This window comes from Phlebotomus argentipes, unplaced genomic scaffold, assembly GCF_947086385.1.
Source record: "Phlebotomus argentipes unplaced genomic scaffold, Phlebotomus argentipes genome assembly contig_25, whole genome shotgun sequence".
In the NCBI taxonomy this organism is placed as follows: domain Eukaryota; kingdom Metazoa; phylum Arthropoda; class Insecta; order Diptera; family Psychodidae; genus Phlebotomus; species Phlebotomus argentipes.
The window spans coordinates 17461-37040 of NW_026776146.1; the positions used below are offsets into that span (position 1 = coordinate 17461).

Consider the following 19580-nt stretch of genomic DNA (forward strand, 5'->3'; position numbering starts at 1 on the left):
TTCTTCAAGAGGTCCCCTTGCTCCCTCTAGAGAACAAAGTATCTTCTGCAACAGTGCAAGGCGCGTCCTGTATGGACTGAAAAATGCCTTCGGTCAACGGCAATTCAATGCCACCGGGCTTAAGCAAGAATTCTTCCTGGTGAGTGCCTCCTGATTTGCACTGAACTTATGGTTTAGCCTCAGAAAATACTTCTTTCTCTACTGCCGCTTTTACTGGAGCTCCTTTGAAGAGGAGCAGCCGCTGGTGAGAGGCAGGGAAAGAGCCGACTCTGGCCGCTAATATGAATGGCAAGAGTGCCGCTGATATTAGCCAGAGACTTAGCCGCTGAAAGAAGCACTGGAGGTGCTGCGGACAAGGCTAAGTGGTCCTGAGAAGTTGCAATTATTAATGGAAGATGGAAGCTTACTTATTGAAAGCTGCTGGATTTCCATGCGAAGTCATTCTCTAAAAAAGCCGATAGAGAATCTTTACATGGTCCTTCGAGCCGGATATGAACCAGCGACCTATGGATGAGTCACACACTCGATGCGCTCAATGACTTTATATGGAGATTAGATTATTTGATTTTTCTCCTTTTTATCTTATCTTATCAACAAGGATTCAGTCAGGACTTGATCCTTGTTGTGGTTAGTATCTAGTGTGCTGAAATATATTCGGGTTTTCGCGGGGGAAATGGCATATTTTACACCGCCGTGCAAGAATTAGAAATGGTACTAATATTTCTAATCTAGCTGAAATTTGAAACCTTTTTTCACCTAAACCTGGCGATTAAGATGTATATCTATTACTAACTAAGTTTCTTGGCTGAGAATGTTAGAAATAGTAAAAAATAGTGTCTCAATTTCGGACTTAAATCTTAACATTCATTTACTGCATGTTTCAACCGGAACAGTGTGTAAAGAAAACATTTTTTACCATGTAAAGAATTGTGTAAATGTAAAAATGTAAAAAATTCGCCCATCACTGCATATTCAGAGGATCGACAGAAATGTTGAGTAACAAAGCGTGCATCACGTGTTCTTATTTCTTTGGCGGCCACTGTGCATATATTCTCGTGAGAAATTAATGAGTAACCGCGCTGATGTTTGCCACCCTCGCTTTTCCCACTGTGAGAGGGATGATTTTCGATTTGCCATGCCACTGAATGCAAAATTGCTTAAGCACAAATATAACCCCAAAAACGTAATCCTCTCAAATTGACTGCCAAAGAAGAATTATTTCAATTTCACTCTGAATAAATTTTCCATGTGTGTGTGTTTTTGGCTTTCAATTTTCCCCCTGGTCGGCGGCTCGGGGTGGGGGTGGGGGTGGGGGGTGGCTTTTCCTCCAGAGTGAGAAAACACACCATCCCGAGCTATTTACGATTAATTAGCATGAGCAAGCAATTAATGTTTACTCACCGTGAATCAATTCGAGTCAAGCGCTCGAGACGATCGAGTTGCAGCTCTCGCAAGTTGAATAAATTCAATAGCGCCACCGCGGGCAAATATGAGAAACTATTTCCACTCAGTGATAAATTCGTTAGATTCGACAGCTTCGACAATTGTACGGTCGGCATTACCTGTAGAGATGGAAAAAGGGAGAAGTGTGAGGGAATTTAAATAAGACACCACCATTAAATTTATTTGCTTTTCAGCACGACAGTCAGCAGTCAAGGGGGAGATAATGCGGTTAAAACAGTGTTTAACACTTCCTGTCACTTCCACAATTTCTGCGGAAGAATCACAGACAATTCCTGCCCTTCAGCAGTGCTTAAAACATGAGTTTTTCTTACTTTACGAACTTTTTAAGTATCATAACCTCAAATTTAAGAGTTTTAGACCTAAAATGACGCCATTTTTTATCCGTGCGACTCTTAAAACTTCCAGAGAATCTGTTTTTAGGATTGATTTGAAGTTTTCAGCGCATCTTAGCGAACATAAAATGCTCAGTTTCAAAAGTTGAGCTTGAAATAGTTGATTTTTAAGCTATTTTTCGCTCAAATTTTAGCAATTCGATTGATACACTAGCAAATGTAGCGACAAACAGTCAAACTACTGATTCGGCACTTAAATGTACAGATGTCGCATCATGCAAAGCGATGCCATTTCAATAATATACTTCATGCTATCAACACTCAAGTGAATTGTATAAAGAGCGCCATGAAAATAACCTCAAAAATGAGAGGATTGAAGGAAAGTCCATGGAAGTTAGACTTCCGGTTTTCCTGCTTCATTTCAATCAGAAAAAAGCTCAAAATTGAGCACAGTGTTGTTTAGCGAAAAAGAGCAGAAAAATTCGGAAAAATTTGAAGAATGCTAAGAAAATTGATGAAAAATTTAGCTTAAAAATGTACTACAAATTGATGTATTTTTAATACATTTTTATGTCGATTGCTGTTCAAATTTTAGCACTTTTTAGCTAAATTAACTGCTTTTTTTTTAAGTATTTTAGCTCGCTGAGATATTTTGATGAAATTTTGACCATAACCTCAAAATTATCTTGATTTATCGAAAATATTCCTTAAAAGAAACTCATTCTTGTTGTTTTAAAGACAAATTTGGGGAATAATAATCTAATATTAATCAAGAATGAAGTGAAATTTGCAATTTGAAAGTAGAAATTAAACGTGAATTTTTGCGCTTCAGAGAGAATTTTGACCTTTGAAAATGCTTTATTTGTCATGAATTAAGATAATTTTGTATTATTTTTGAGGTTATGATGAAAAACAAACAAGAAAAATGATTTTCAGCATGATTTTTACAAGGAATATCGCCTGAAATCTCTGAAATAAGGCTAAAGTTAGGATTTTTAGATAAAAATGACTCTTAAAAACGCGTTAAAGTAAAACATAACCTCAATTATGTGTTTTAGAGTCTGAAAATTATCATTTTAACAACTTTACACTGAATTTTGATGTAAGACTTGAAATTTTAAGAGAAAAAGAGAATTTTGACTGTTAAAATTACTCTATTTGCCATGCATTTTTAATTTATAATCGATCATTTTGTGTTATTTTTGAGGTTATGGTGAAAAACAAATAAGAAAAACAATCTAAAGCAAATTCTTATAAGCAAAATCGTCCTTATTGTCTGAAAAAAGGTAAAAAGTGAGGATTTTTAGATAAAAACTAACACTAGAAAGTGATTTTAGTCAAACATAACCTTTTTTCGGAACTTTATAGATTTTTCCAACCCGCCTAACATTAACATAACCTCAAATTTAGGACTCTTTCTCCAGAAAAAATGCAATTTTTACTTTTATGAGCCTGAAAACTCTGTTGAGAAACAGTTTTCTGAGAAATATTTGAAGTTTTGAGCATATTTTTTATGTGGTTCAATTTTAAATCACTTTTCTGAATGTACTTTTGACATATAACCTAAAAAACTTCTTTGAATTGTCTGAAAGAATCTTTGAAAGAAACTCATTCGGAACGTTTTGCGGGCAAATTTGGAGAATTTTAGTCTATTATATTGAAAATAAGGTTAAATTGCAATTTTAGAGTAGAAAATCAATCAAAAGGCTCTTAAAATTGACAATTTTGTAATCTTCAGCAGTATTTTAGAGGTTATGTGTCAATTTTAGCTTTAATTAACACAGTTCAACATTGAAAACTTGTGATTTTCATCAGATTTCTTCATGAAAGTGATAAATTTGGGGTTTTCCGATGTTATTCAATCACTTAATTATGCTTAAAGTCAGTTTTGTGATGGTTGATGGGTTAAAACCGGATGCTGACAAAGCAAGTGCATTGACGTACGCTGTGACGCACGTAAAAGAAATGCAATGTAAGGTTCCCACAAGCCATTGCACGGCTTCTCCAAATTATTGGAGACAGTTGAAGAAATGATGTAGTCAATAAACTGATCGCAAACGAACACATCGTCTTTGCATTTGATTGGGACATCGCATGGCGATCCTGCCACTCAAACCGAAGTGATCTTCAAAGTTATTGACTTAGTGCAAAGTGTGCGAAAAACAGTGGAAAAAAAAAGAAAATTGATAAATGAATACTAAAATATAGTTCCTAACATCGAGAAAATCGGCACCATGGGAAAACCGCAGAGTAAAGAAGAAGTTATCATAGCCCAAAACGGAGGTGGAAATACCGAATGATATCCAGCAAGGACATAGAGGATGTAACTCTAACCGAACTCGCGCTTGTCATCTTAATTGTTAATCCTAGCACTGATGATTGTGGGATACGTAACGCACCGAGTGCGCCGCTTCTTGAGAGATTATAATACAAGAAGAGTTATCTCGCCGCCGCAACGAAGCTGTGCCAATACAGCTCTAAAATACGAGGATCACACTGTGTAAAAGAAAGACATTGACTAAAAGATAGTGAAAGTGGTGGAAAGGAAAAGCCCAGGAGCACATAAAATATCGATAATTCCCACTCATATCAAGTGCTTAAATGGAAACCGGCATCAATCCTGTCGTCGAGAAGATATCAACACCGAGCCAATATGCAGTCTACGATCCAGCATCAACCACATCAGCAGTGTTGTGCCTTTACATGGTAAAAAATACCTCTTTACATTTTACACGTAAAGAATGTGTAAAAAATGTAAAATGTAAAGTAAAATGTAAAATGTAAAAATTCTTTTCTGAAGTTTAAAAAAACTACTGAAATTCCCGTGGAATTCCCGTGGAATTCCCGTGGAATTGGGGCAGAAAATACTTTTTGTCACATACGCGAGAAGTCGCAAAATTGTAAAGAAACAGTGAAAACTCAGGAAAATCTGCAAATTGTTGGCATAATTGAGTAAGGTAAGTTAATAATTCAACAACTGATGTTCCAATACATTTGTTTGATGGAATATCGAAGTTTTTTCTCTAATTTTACAAGAAAATTTGCTAATTGAACGTATTTTTTGTTGTATTCTTTTCGAGGTGCTTCTGCTGCCGATTAACCATCGAGGAAAACACCAAGCAAGGAAGAAGAAAGTCCATCCAGCAATGGACAGGTCTATGGAATGTCGGATCGCATTTTATGAACTTCATTCTTGGATTTTGGGCAAGAGAAGACGATTTTCATGCCGATTGCTTCATTTCGTTGCTTTTTTGGCGAATAAAAACCACTTTAAGCACACTTGAGTCTTCTGACAAGCGCTTCGGACATCCCAGGAACCCCATAGACGCCCGCAGGATATGCTTCGATGGCCAATTCCGAACTAAAAACGGCTCTTCAGAGATCATCTTCACATTCCTGGACAGAAAAGGACAATGTGACAGTTGCTTATTATGCTTATCCAGAATGCACAGCGGGAAAAACCCATGTTTAGCAAATATCTTGGCATGAACTTCAAGGATTGCAAGAGATTAAAGTTTTGCCTAAGAATCATAAAACCGAGAAATCTGTCTGCACATTTTGGTCTTAATTGCCTAAACGAGGGTGTAAAATTCACAAAACTCTTCTAATGATTTTGGCTTCATGGAAAAACGCCTGAAGTAAATTTCCCGTTATTAACGAATGTTCGATTCGAAAAATTGAACCCAATTTTCATATTTTACATTTTTTCTTTACATGTAAAAAAAATTGTGTGTAAAGAAAACATTTTTTACCATGTAAAGAATTGTGTAAAAGTAAAAATGTAAAAAATTCGCCCAACACTGATTCTTGGAAATATTCAAGCAATTCCACGGGCAAATAGTTTCCAAATGAATATCTCCCCCTTGGCAGGAGGAGGAGGAATTGTCGCAGGGCTCTATGATCGTTGGCTGCAGTTGGAAATTCAATTAGAAATTTCACCTGCACTGCCAATATTGACAGACACACCGTTTCACAAACTTCACTCGCAATTTTCTCAACTCGCACACACACTTGTTGTTTTTACCAACCCGAGTCTGTCTCAACATTTGTCCAAGCTTCCATTTGCTGTAGCAGCAGCAGAAGAGGGACAAATTAGACAAACACTCAGCTATTTAGGGCACAAAAGGACACTCGCCCAGCGACAATTGACGCTACAAAGTGTTTTTGGGAAAAGTGATGAGTTTGAAACTATATTGTGAAGTCATCAAAGTCACTTGTTCGATTTACGCGTCGAAAGGAAAGAGTTTGCCGATAAAGATAGTTAAAACCAAGGGGCAAATCACAAGGGGCGATTTTTGAGGAAACTTAATGTTTTCTAATCAAATAATCAATAATTTCAGTAAAATAATCCAAAAAATGATTATTTTCCCAAGTAAAAATTAAAAAATCATCAAATTATGAATAAAATATTTTAAAAATTTATATTTTTCCAAGTAAAATTGAAAAAATAATAAAATTCAAAATTAAATAATTTTAAAAATTAATATTTTCCCAATAAAATTGAAAAAAAAATTACAATTTTGAATAAATGATCAAAGAAAAGATTATTTTCCTGCAGTTAAATCACCAAAAAAAAGCAAAATGACCAAATTAAATAGTCAAAAAATGAATATTTTCTCACACAAAAATTGAAAAATAATTGAAAAAAATGATTATTTTCCCAAATAAAATGACAAAAAATCAAAATAACCAAAAATTGATTGAAAAAAATTAAAAAATGAATATTTTCTCAAGTAAATTTTGAAAAATAATCATATTTTGAATTAAATTATCAAAAAAAAAGATTATTTTCCAAAGAAAAGTTGAGAAAGTAAACAAATTTTGGATGACATAATAAAAAAATAAATATTTTCCAAAGCAAAATTGAAAAATAATCACATTCTAAAAAAAAATATCAAAAAAAAAGATTTTTTTCCATCAATAATAATCAATGAATCAGAATATTCACAATTATTCAATTATATTCAAAATTTGATTAAATATATTCCGAAAATAATTTCAAAAAAATCAAAAAATAATCAAATTCTTATCAAATATTTAGAAAATAATCAAAAAATACCTATTTCATTCGAATTTTTTTTTTCAATTTTGCATTGGAAAATAATAATTTTTTGATTTATTTTTGTTGATTTAATTTTTTTGCAAAATTATTATTTTGGAAAATATTCAATTTTTTGATCACTTAATTCAGAATTTGATTATTAAGATTTTTATGTAATTTTACTTGGGAAGTTTTTTTTTGATTATTTTATTCAAAATATGATTATTTTTCAAAATTTACTTGAGAAAATATTAATTTTTTTTTAATTATTTAATTTAATATTTGTTTTTTTTTTATTTTTTGTAATTTTATTTGAGAAAATATTCATTTTTTGACTCTTTTATTTAGTATTTGGTTAGAATGAAGTTTTTTTTTGTTATTTCGCTCGGGAAAATAAACTTTTTTTTTATTATTTATTCAAAATTAGATTTTTTTTTCAATGTTAGTTGAGAAAATAATAATGTTTTAAATTATTTAAATCATAATTTGATTATTTTGATTTTTTTTTCAATTTTCCTTGGGAAAATAATCATTTTTGGATTATTTTGATATTTTCCCCTTGATTTTTTTCTCTTATTCTTAATCAATTTTGAGGTTAGGAAGCAAAAATCTAGAGAGAAAATTAGTTTTTCACACTAAAAGCAGTCTTTTATGTCTTAAAACTTTCTTACTAAAGCTTCTGAGGGATGTTTTTTTAAAGAATTTTATTTTACATCTCAACTTTTCATATTATCTGCGATCATAACCTAAAAAAATATAAAGAAATCTTTGAAAATTTCAAGAATTTCAAAGATTTCAAAGATTTCTTTAAAGAAAGACAATCAATGCGTTCGAATTTGACAAAATACCTTACATACCCCAGAATTCAAATGATAGAAGACATATTTTTGAGGTTATGTTTAATTTTAGGGCTATTTTTTGCCACAATTTCTAGAATCGCTATTTTAATCAGCTTTTTTAAAGCGCTTTTGCCGATTTAAACCTATTAAACTATCCCGCGACTGTCACAATTTATTCTGCACCGCAATTTTCAACAATATTATAGGCTTTTTTTAAATTCTCTCTCATGAAGTCCACAATTTGGGTGCAAAATTGCGAGCAAAGCAAAAACTCACCCTCATTTTCACAGATTACAGCCTTAATTGAAAAATAATACTCACACACAACACAGCCGGATATCATTTGAATATTAAGATGGGCTCTGGTTATTCCAAGGGGGAGATAATACAGTCGGAAGTGGTGTACAGCTTTTCAATGTTGTGTTAGGAATTGAAAATAGTGAAATATTGACAATATTTGCACAGAAAAAGCTTCCATTTCAACAAAATTGAGACATTTTCCTAATTAATTTTGCTTAAAAATCAATTTTATCGCTTTTTTGAGGTTATGTTTAATGTAAAAACAGATTAAATTATCAAATTTCTCTGTTTCTTAACAGATTTCAGCATTTTTGTGCGAAAAAACTTCATATTGATGGAAAAAAAGCCTAAAAGTCAAACATAACCTCAAAAATATCACTAAAATTGAAGAAAAATGTCTCTTTGCCTTGATTTCTTTCGCGGCTTTTTGCTGTAAAAGAATATTTGCACTGGAAAAGCTTCAAATTCAACAAATTGAAGCATTTTTTTCAATTATTTTTATTAGAAAAATCAATTTGATCGCTTTATTTTTGAGGTTATGTGATAAAATAACCCTCAAAATCATTTAATTTGTGTTTAAACTGAGAATTTTCCTCTTTTCTTGACAGTATTGATCATTTGCGTTCGAAAAAACTCAAGATTAGGTTAGAAAACAGGTTAAAAGTCAAACATAACCTCAAAAATATCTAAGAAAACTCTTTTTGCTTAGTTATTTCTGCTGTTTGTGATTGTAAAGTTGCATATTCAACTTTATTATCTAGTGAAAATATTGTGATATCCACTATATTCACTCTTTTCCAAATTTTAAGTGGATTAAAATAAGTCTAAGAAGGATTTTTAAGTCGAATTTGTAACCTCACAATTTGATTAGAAGTCAAAACAGGCAGAAGAAAGACAGAAATTGTTCATGAACAAATCCTAAAACATTCAGATCACTTTTTACAATTATAAACCTTAAGTATTTGATGAGTTTAAACCTCTTGAGATGGATAAACCCGGATTAGCTTTGTGATAAGTCAGAAATCAATAAAAGAACAATTGAAGGAGTCGAAAAAGCAATGGAAAATGCCTTCAAAGGTTTATGAGAAGTGTCTAAAGTGTTAAAGATTGAAGTGTTGTGAACATTGAAGGCATAATATCTCCCCCTTGATCAATTCTTTATTTTCTGTCATTTTAAATTGTATTTTTGCCAACGCACAGAGATTTTTATCTATCCCATGAAATGATTCAATAAACAATTTTCACTCTGTTTATTGTGCAGAATTTTAGGGGGTGAAAATGATAGAATTGTACATAATCCAATAGTTTCCACACACACATTTTCAGTTCAAATGAAATTTCCGCTTCAAATTATTTTTGAAAAATATCATTTAGAGAGAAACATTATTCAATTTCCGACCTAAATAAATTGCGAACATAAATTCAATTTCAAGCAGATTTTTGCTAAAAAAAAACACTCGCATGAATACCAAAATCAGGTGAAATTGATTTTCTGCTCATCAGCTGAAAAGAAAATTGAGCTGTCCATTTTGCCAGTGCGAGTTTAATTTTTTTGAGTCCAATTGGAAAAAGAACAAGGGGGAGATATTACAGTCCAGAAGTGCTTAAGAAGTGGAAGTGCTTGAAAAACCTACAATATTTCCTTCCTGAGTGCTTCTTTTACTGACAAATCATCCCGATTCTAAAGATTTTCTTTGAATTTCTACGCAGAAACAATAATTTTCTAGGTTATGTAACAAAATAAAGACTTATTTAGTGAATAATTCTTATTCTTAAGTCACCAAAATTGCTAGTAATTGGCAGAATAAGGCATTTTCATGCGAAAAATATTGATATTCTGCACGTTTGATGCCAAGAAACACTGAAAATTGTATTAAATACAATCATAACCTCAAAAAAAAACCATCTTAGACTTGAAAAATGTTCATTTAGAAAAAGATTTTGGCTCAATTTCTATTCTTAATCGACAATTTTGAATACTAGAATACTAGAATACTTTGAAATGGAATTTTTGAACATCTTTTAGTAATATTTTTGAGGTTATGTTGGGAAAAGACACCCAAAAATGCAATTTGAAATGAATTTTTACACAAATATCGGATGGAAACTTGATATAAAAGTAATTTTCGCCCTGAATTGGACTCATTTGATGCCAAGAAATGCCTCAAATTGTGTTTTATCAAACATAACCTCAAAAATTATGATCGTTTTGGACAAATTTGACATAAATTCGCATAAATTCTGCCAGTTTTTAGCAGAATTAAGCAGTTACAAGCATTTAACTGTGATTTCTTGATCTTTTGATGCCACGAAACATAGAAAATTGTGCTAAGATTCAACATAACCTCAAAAATTGTAATTTTCACTTGGAAAATGTCAATTTTTGACGAATTTCTAGACATTTTTGACTGTGAATCAGCAATTTAAGGATCATTGGCAAATCATAAGAGATTCGAACGGAGTTTTTGAAGATCTTTTGGTGACATTTTGAGGTTATGATCGAAAAAACACCCAAAAAAGCAATTTGAAATGAATTTTTACACAAATATGGAATAGAAACTTGATATAAAAGTAATTTTCGCCTTGAATTGGACTCTTTTGATGCCAAGAAAAGCCTCAAATTGTACTAAGATCAAACATAACCTCCAAAAATTGTCATTTAAAAGGGCTTTTCAGACATTTTTGCCTCTTAATCAGCAATTATTAGTTCATTGGCTATTTTTAACAGATGATTTTGTGATTTAGAAAGTCTTCAAGTGGTGTTTTTGAATCACTTTTAGTGATATTTTGAGGTTATAGTTGGAAAAATACCCAAAAAAAAGTCATTCAAAGTTAGATTCTTCAAGAAATATCCGATGACAACTTAAGAAATTCACGAGGATTGCTGAAGTTGGAGAAAAGTGACTTCCATTCTTTTGATTTCTTTATATATTCCATTATCTATTCCAATCCATTCCATCTATTCCATCCATTCCTAAGAATATTCTTTCGAATAATTACAAAATACTCCCAAATCGAACTTCAATTTGTCGCAATCATCTCAGAAAGATTTTTGCTCACAAAATTCCAACGTAAATCTTCATTAGAAGAGAATTTAGCATAAGATCTTGAAGTGTCGCGGGTTCGATTCTCCTTCAGTTCTGATTTTTTCATTATTTTTTTTTCATTTCTGTTTCATTTTTCGAGGATTTTCCTTCACTTTATAGTGTTTTATCAACACTTTTCGCTCAATTTCTTCACGAATTATCTGTAATAATGAGAGAGAATTTTTTTCTCGCTCTTTTTAACAGCTTTTATGTCAATTCTCGGTGTTGAAACTTGTCAAAAAAACCTCTTTTTGACGCCCAAAATGTAATTTTCCACTAAAAGTCGTTTGGAAAGCTGCTAAAATCGCATTTTTACGTCCTTTTCCTTCGCACATTTGCCCGTCATGAGTTCAAATCCAACTCGTGGCAAGTTTTTTTTCACTTATTTTCCTATTTTTTGTCTTTTTTACACCACAATTTAACCCAATTTTGGCTAATTTTGGGGAGTTTTTAAATGGCTTTCAATAAATAATTCGCCATCCATAAAATAAACCCCGGAAAATGTTATTTGTGAAGGAAAAGAATTAAAAAAAAAAGAATCTGAATACTTTAAATTCTCATTCTTTAATCCACAAATTAACAATCCATTCCATGGAATTTTCTACGTAAATTTCCATCAATTCCTGGATATTCTTTGGAAAATGGTTAAATTCATTCCTCACTTGAGCAACCTTTGGAAATTCATTATAATTTGGGAATTATTGTGGAAACAGCCTAAAAATTTCTATTTCTTGAAGTGTTGTACAGATTTAAGGGCATATTATCTCCCCCTTGGGAGGAAAAAAGCATCAATAAATTCAGTCTGCAGAATTGATTTTCAGTCCCTTTTTTGGAGCGAACTGGGAATAAATATGAAAGCTTGTGTGTGTGTGAAAATCGGCAGAAAAATCTCTAATTGCCACTAAAAAACAACCCCATTTTGGCTCAATATCACCGTTAAAATCCACTCAATATTTTCCCCCGATAAAAGCCCCATTTTCCAATGAAACCCATTCGCTTGGGACACATTTAAATTGTGCTCCAATTTTAATATTATACGCTCTCTGCCATGAATATTAATTATAGTGATGTTTCAGTGGCGCTTTTTTTCCGGGGGTTTTTCTCCATTGAAAGGGCTTTCATGCATGGCTATTTGGGCGAAGTGTAATTGGTCTGTATCAATTACATACGTTGCCAGAGAGAGAGAGAGAGTTTGATATATAAAATTTATTTCAATCACGCATTTTGAGTGCTTGTAATTCGAAACTTTGTGATTATTCAATCTTTTTCTTCGATTATTTCGTGATTTTTACTCAAATTTTGATTATTTTCTCAATATTTCTTAATTATTTCCTGATTATTTCATTAAAAATTTATTATTTTATACAAATTTTGATTTTTTGTACATTTTTTTTTATTAATTTCTAAATAATTCTTTAAAAAATTTAATTATTTTATACAAATTTTGATTATTTCGTTCAAGATTCTGATTTAATCAGAAAATGATTGTTTTCCAAATAAAAAATTACGAAAAAATAAAATTTTGAATAAAATAATAATAAAAAATAAATATTTTCCAAAGTAAAATTGCAAAATAATCAAATCAAAAAAATAATATTGCAAAATAATCAAATCAACAAAAATAAATCAAAAAAAATTTATTTTCCAAAGCAAAATTGAAAAAAAAAACAAACAAATATTGAATAAAATAATCAAAAAATGATTGTTTTCCAAATAAAAAAATGCAAAATAATCAAATTTTGAATAAAATAATAATAAAAAAATAAATATTTTCCAAAGTAAAATTGCAAAAAATCAAATTCTGAATTAAATGATCAAAAATTTGATTATTTTCCAAAAAAATAATTTTGCAAAATAATCAAATCCACAAAAAAATAAAAAAGATTATTTCCCAAAGCAAAATTGAAAAAAAAAAACAAATTTGGAATAAAATAATCAAAAAATGATTGATTACCAAATAAAAAATTGCAAAATAATCAAATTTTGAATAAAATAATAATAAAAAATCAATATTTTCCCAAGAAAAATTGCAAAATAATCAAATCAACAAAAATAAATCAAAAAAATTTTATTTTCCAAAGCAAAATTGAAAAAAAACCAAATTTGGAATAAAATAATAATAAAAAAATAAATATTTTCACCTGAAAAATTGCAAAATAATCAAATTCTGAATGAAAAGATCAAAAATTTCATATTTTTTCCAAGAAAATAATTTTGCAAAATAATCAACAAAAAAATCAAAAAATTTTTATTTTCCAAAGCAAAATTGAAAGAAAAACAAATTTTGAATAAAATAATCATAAAATGATTGTTTTCCAAATAAAAAGTTGCAAAATAATCAAATTTTGCATAAAAAAATTGATTATTTTCCAAAATAATATTGCAAAATAATCAAATTTTAAATATAAAGTATAAAAAATAGATTATTTTCTTAAGTAAAATTCAGAAATAATCCAATTTTCTATTAAAAAGCCTAAAAATAAGAATAATTTCTTAAGTAAAATTGAAAAAAATTCAAATTCTGAAGTAAATAATTTTCAAAAAAATATTATTTTTGTAGGAAAAATTGAAAAATAATCAAATTCTAAATGAAATACAGAAAAAAAGAAATTTTTTTCAATAATAATATTCACAATTATTCAATTCCATATGAGAGAAAAAATACTGACTGTCAAGTTGTTGTCGGCAAAGTTGAGCCACGCGAGGGCTTGCAGGCCTGTGAAGGCGTCCACATCCACATCCCTGATCACATTCCCGTCCAGCTCCAGGGCGTCGAGCAGCCTGAGGCCGAGGAAGCTCTCATTGCGGACGGATTCGATGAAGTTTCCGGTGAGATCGAGGCGTCTCAGTTGATGACAATAGACGAGATTGCTGGTCGGCACCTCGAGGATCTGATTGTTCTCCAGCAGGAGCAGCTGAAGTGCGCCCAGGGAGCGAAAGGACGTGTCCTCGAGGCTGATGATGCGATTGTTGGTGAGATCGAGCTCCGCCAGGGCGATGAGATCCACCAGAGCACCACTGTGGATGCCCTCGATGAAGTTGCTGCTCATGTTGAGCGACTGAAGGCGCTTCAGTCCTCTGAAAGCATCCTTGCCCAGTGTCGTGATGAGATTCCGACTCAAGTCCAGACGCTGCAAATTGCTCTGATACTCAAAATTCTTCGCACCCAGCGTGTCAATGCGATTCTGGGAGAGATCCAGTGTCTCCAGGTGTGTGTAGAAGGGCAGCGTGTAGTGGACATTTGTGATGAGATTCATGGCGAGATTGATGAATTTCACGTCGGGATTCAGCTGAATTGGCACAACTTCGAGGCCCGCCTCGGCGCACGACACACGCAAGTTCTTGTCACCGTCGCAGGTGCACTTCGAAGGACAAAATGTCCATCCTGACGTCAGGCAGAGGACAAAACTGAGACTCAGCAGAAGCACTTTTGCCATGACTCTTGTGATGTGTCACTTCACTTGGCTGGATGATCAACAGCTGATGAGCAGAATTTTCTGCATTTCTGCAAGAGAACAACAACAGCAAAGCATGAGCTTCAGCAAGGGTGTGTGTTGATGATGAGGGGGTGGAATTTTATTAGAGCGCAAAATTGTCACAGTCAAGTTGGGGATTTTGTGTTTAGGTTTGGCATTAGAGAGAAATTGTCTGCTTAATCCTTTTTTGCCCCCTTTTTTTTCCACCCTCAATAAAGCACAAAACATACGCTTGACCTGACATTAACGTCCATGCTCATGAGGAGGAAAAAAGTGTGCTTGCCAAGGGGGAGATATTACAGTCCAGAAGTGCTTAAGAAGTGGAAGTGTTTGAAAAACCTACAAAATTCCTTTCCTGTGCGCTTCTTTTACTGACAAATCATCCCGATTCTAAAGATTTTCTTTGAATTTCTACGCAGAAACAATAATTTTCTAGGTTATGTAACAAAATAAAGACTTATTTAGTGAATAATTCTTATTCTTAAGTCACCAAAATTGCTAATAATTAGCAGAATAAGGCATTTTCATGTGAAAAATATTGATATTCTGCACATTTGATGCCAAGAAACACTGAAAATTGTATTAAATACAAACATAACCTCAAAAAAACCATCTTAGACTCAGAAAATGTTTATTTAGAAAAAGATTTTGGCTCAATTTCTATTCTTAATCGACAATTTTGAATACTAGAATACTTTGAAATGGAATTTTTGAAGATCTTTTAGTAATATTTTTGAGGTTGTGTTGGGAAAAGACACCCAAAAAAGCAATTTTGAATGAATTTTTACACAAATATCGGATGGAAACTTCATATAAAAGTAATTTTCGCCTTGAATTTAACTCTTTTGATGCCAAGAAATGCCTCAAATTGTGCTAAAATCAAACATAACCTCAAAAATTATCATCGTTTTGGACAATTTTTACATTATTTCACAGAAATTCTGCCAGTTTTTAGCAGAATTAAGCAGTTACAAGCATTTAACAGTGATTTTTTGATCTTTTGGTGCTAATTAACACAGAAAATTGTGCTAAGATTCAACATAACCTCAAAAATTGTCATTTTCACTTGGAAAATGTCCATTTAGACAACTTTCTGGACAATTTTGACTGCGAATCGACACTTTTAAGATCACTAGCAAATCAAAAAATACTGTAAATTGAGCTAAGATCAAACATAACCTCAAAAATTGTCATTTGGAGTTGGAAAACATTTGTTTAAAATACTTCCTGGGCGTTTGTTGACTCTGAATCAGCAATTTTGAATTTGAAAACATGATTTTATCATCTAGAAAGCTTCCAATTGGTGTCTTTGAAGATTTCTTACTGATATTTTTGAGGTTATGATCGGAAAAGACACCCAAAAAAGCTATTTGAAATGAATTTTTACACAAATATCGGATGGAAACTTAATATAAAATAATTTTCGTCTTGAATTGGACTCCTTTGATGCCAAGAAATGCCTCAAATTGTGCTAAGATTGTACATAACCTCAAAAATCATCATCGTTTTGGACCAATTTGACATTATTTCACATAAATTCTGCCAGTTTTTAGCAGAATTAAGCAGTTACAAGCATTTGACAGTGATTTTTTGATCTTTTGATGTCAAGAAACACTGCAAATTCTGCTAGGATTCAACATAACCTCAAAAATTGTCATTTTCACTTGGAAAATGTCAATTTTTGACGACTTTCTGGACAATTTTGACTGTGAATCAGCAATTTAAGGATCATTGGCAAATCATAAAAGATTCGAACGGAGTTTTTGAAGATCTTTTGGTGACATTTTGAGGTTATGATGAGAAAAGATGTCCAAAAACAGTGATTTTAAGTCGATTTCATGGAAATATCAAATGAAACCTCAAGAGATTCATTATAATTTGGGAATTAATGTAGAAAAATACTAAAAACTTCATATTCTAGAAGTGTCAGACAAATTTGGAAGTGTTTGGAAGTCGTGTACAGATTTAAGGCGTAATATCTCCCCCTTGGTGCTTGGTAAAAGCTCAACTTTTGCACATCTTTTTCTGCACTCTCTCTCACTGGATGTTTTTCATGGAGAGCTTCCAAGAAGTGCGATGAAAAATTCACCAACATTTCATTCCCAAATTCCCAAGTTCTTTGAACTTCAGCGCTCTCAAGGATGCACAGGAAAATATCAGGATTGCGCCATTTTATTACACCGCAATAAGACTGTATAATATTTGGACCGATTTTCATCATTTTTCATGCAAATGTAAGATGATAAAATTCAAATTAAAACAATTTTTAAGAGATTGAAAGAAGAAAGTGAGGTTAGGAGAAGAATTTTTCGTTCTATTTTGTCATTGTATGATTTGTTGTGTAATTTTTGGAATATTTCTTTTAATTTTAAAACATTTTTTGAATATCTCAATTAATCTTTAAATATTTCAATGTTTTTGATACTTTTTCTTGTATTTTTTATGTTGATTTCTTCTTTTTCAATGAAAATTAAAACAAGTAATGAAAAATTGTCTTCATTTTACATATAAAAAAAGTCTTTTTTTTAATATTTTCAATAAAATTTAATATATTTGCTTTTTTCCATAATGAAAATCTTCAAAACTTGATTTTTTTTTAGGTTATGTATGACTTTAGCGTGGTTTTTATACAATTTTTACTTGATTTATCAACAAAATTGTGTCTTTTTTTCTCAAGTCATTTAAGTAATCGTTGCAACTTTACAGGTTTTGTATTTCATTTCGTAAAAGCTATGAATTTGAGTTGTAATTTTACGCTTTCAATACGAATTTCTGCTGTTAAAACGCCATTTTTTTATGATATTGATTGTATTTTTTTCGAGGGAATGATTGAATGTTCGGAAATTAAAATCAAAACTTAATTTTACAATACTTTTAGGATGTCCGGAAACACATAACCTCAATTTGGTTCAATTAATCTATGATAATCAACGTTAAAACATCATTATTAACATCATATTTTCGTGTGATTTTCGTGTGATTTTCATGTTGTGCCTTTACATGGTAAAAAATACCTCTTTACATTTTACACGTAAAGAATGTGTAAAAAATGTAAAATGTAAAGTAAAATGTAAAATGTAAAAATTCTTTTCTGAAGTTTAAAAAAACTACTGAAATTCCCGTGGAATTCCCGTGGAATTGCAGAAAATACTTTTTGTCACATACGCGAGAAGACACAAAATTGTAAAGAAACAGTGAAAACTCAGGAAAATCTGCAAATTGTTGGCATAAATTGAGAAAAATATAATTTCTCCACTGTCTTATATGTTATGAATTGTAATCTTGCAACGCATATTTTACGCATTCATAGAATTATCTTATTTAAAATGTGATGAAAATTAAGTTGTAACGACCTCTTAAGGATTTAAGGACGTCGTTGAAGAGTTCTTGCATTAATTACACGCAATCGCGGGTGTATTTAAACATCGCTGAGCATTGAATAAACTCTGGCAAAGTGCATTTAGTGGATTTCTCTTTTTTCTTCCTTCGGCGTCATCAGCATCATTTACTGGGGCACGAAGCGTGTCTCTCAGCATGTCCAGGGATTTCAGCTCAACGAGCCACGAACCACAGAAAGTCGACTGTATCTGCTGCCAAGTTGCCCATTTGCGTCAACCCATTGCGCTTAATTTATGTGAAAGTGGGCGCCGAAGCGCCCCGCAAAAGCTCCCAAAGCTCACCAGCAAATTGACCGTCTCGGCCAAAGGCGCAGAGACAAGGGGGAGATAAGACGGCTTCAACAGTGTACACAAAACACTTCTGCAAATCTTTCTGAAGAATCTTCAACACTTCAAAGGCAATTTTCATCGCTTTTTCCGACTCCTTCAACTGTTTCTCACACTCAATTCTGACTTATCACAAAGCTAATCCCGGATTTTCCATCTCAAGAACTTTTTGAGGTTATGTTTGACGTTAAAACTGTTTTTTTACTCACGAAATTTAACAAATTTGAAGCTTTTTTGATCACAAATGCCCAAAAGTGTAAGGAAAATGTCAGAAAATGCTTGAAAAACATCTTAATCATATTGTGAGGTTATGAATTTTGCCTAAAAATATTCTTTAAGCCTGAAAATGAATAAAAATGGCGAATATCACTAAATAATGAGGGTTAATATGTCATTTTACAGCACAAATCGTGAAAATAATGAAGCAAAGAGAATTCTCTGAGACATTTTTGAGGTTATGGTTGACTTTTAACCTGTTTTCTAACCTAATCTTAAGTTTTTTCGAACACAAATCCGTAATTATGTGCCAAGAAAAGACAAAAATTCTCAATTTAAACTCAAATTAGATGTTTTTGAGGGTTATTTTATCACATAACCTCAAAATCCCGGTTTTTCTGCCTCAAGAACTTAAAAATCTTCAAATTCTTCAGATTTCACACCGTAAAAACATGATTTTAACGTCCCAGAACAATTTCTGTCTTCATTTTCCAGTTTAATCTTCAGAAAATGCTTCAAAAGAAACTCTGAATAAATTGTGAGGTTATGAAAGTCGACTTAAAAACCTTTATGAACTAATTAAAATCCTTTTCAAACAGATCTGAATATTTCTACTGGATAATAAAGGATAAATTATCAGGTAAAAAGACTAAAATGACATTTTTGAGGATCACAAAAGCCCAACTGCGTTAAGAAAATGTCAGAAAATGCTTCAGAAACATCTTGATCATATTGTGAGGTTATGAATTTTGCCTAAAAATATGTTTTTGCGTCTGGAAATGACTAAAAATGGCGAATATCGCTAAAAAATGAGGTTAAATTTGTCATTTTCAAGCACAAATCGTGAAAAGAATGAAGCAAAGAGAATTCTCTGAGATATTTTTGAGGTTATGGTTGACTTTTAACCTGTTTTCCAATCTAATCTTGAGTTTTTCGAACTCAAATGCTTAATTTTGCCAAGAAAAGAGAAAAATTCTCAGTTTAAACACAAATTAGATGATTTTGAGGGTTATTTTGTCACATAACCTCAAAAATAAAGCGATCAAATTGATTTTTTTTAGTCAAAGAAATTGAAAAAATGCTTCAATTTATTGAAATTAA

At 31.6% G+C, this 19580-nt stretch overlaps 1 protein-coding gene across 1 annotated transcript in view; it reads right to left on the reverse strand.

Moving 5' to 3' along the window:
• Positions 1-14499, reverse strand: part of LOC132261025 (leucine-rich repeats and immunoglobulin-like domains protein sma-10) — a 30917-nt gene extending 16418 nt beyond the window's left edge. Inside the window, exons 1-2 of the mRNA XM_059759518.1 lie at positions 13732-14499; positions 1402-1562 (exon numbers count right to left, since the gene is read on the reverse strand). Coding sequence (XP_059615501.1) covers positions 1402-1562; positions 13732-14499 — 929 coding nt within the window. The remainder of the gene's footprint in view (positions 1-1401; positions 1563-13731) is intronic.
• Between the last annotated feature and the right edge of the window lie 5081 nt (positions 14500-19580).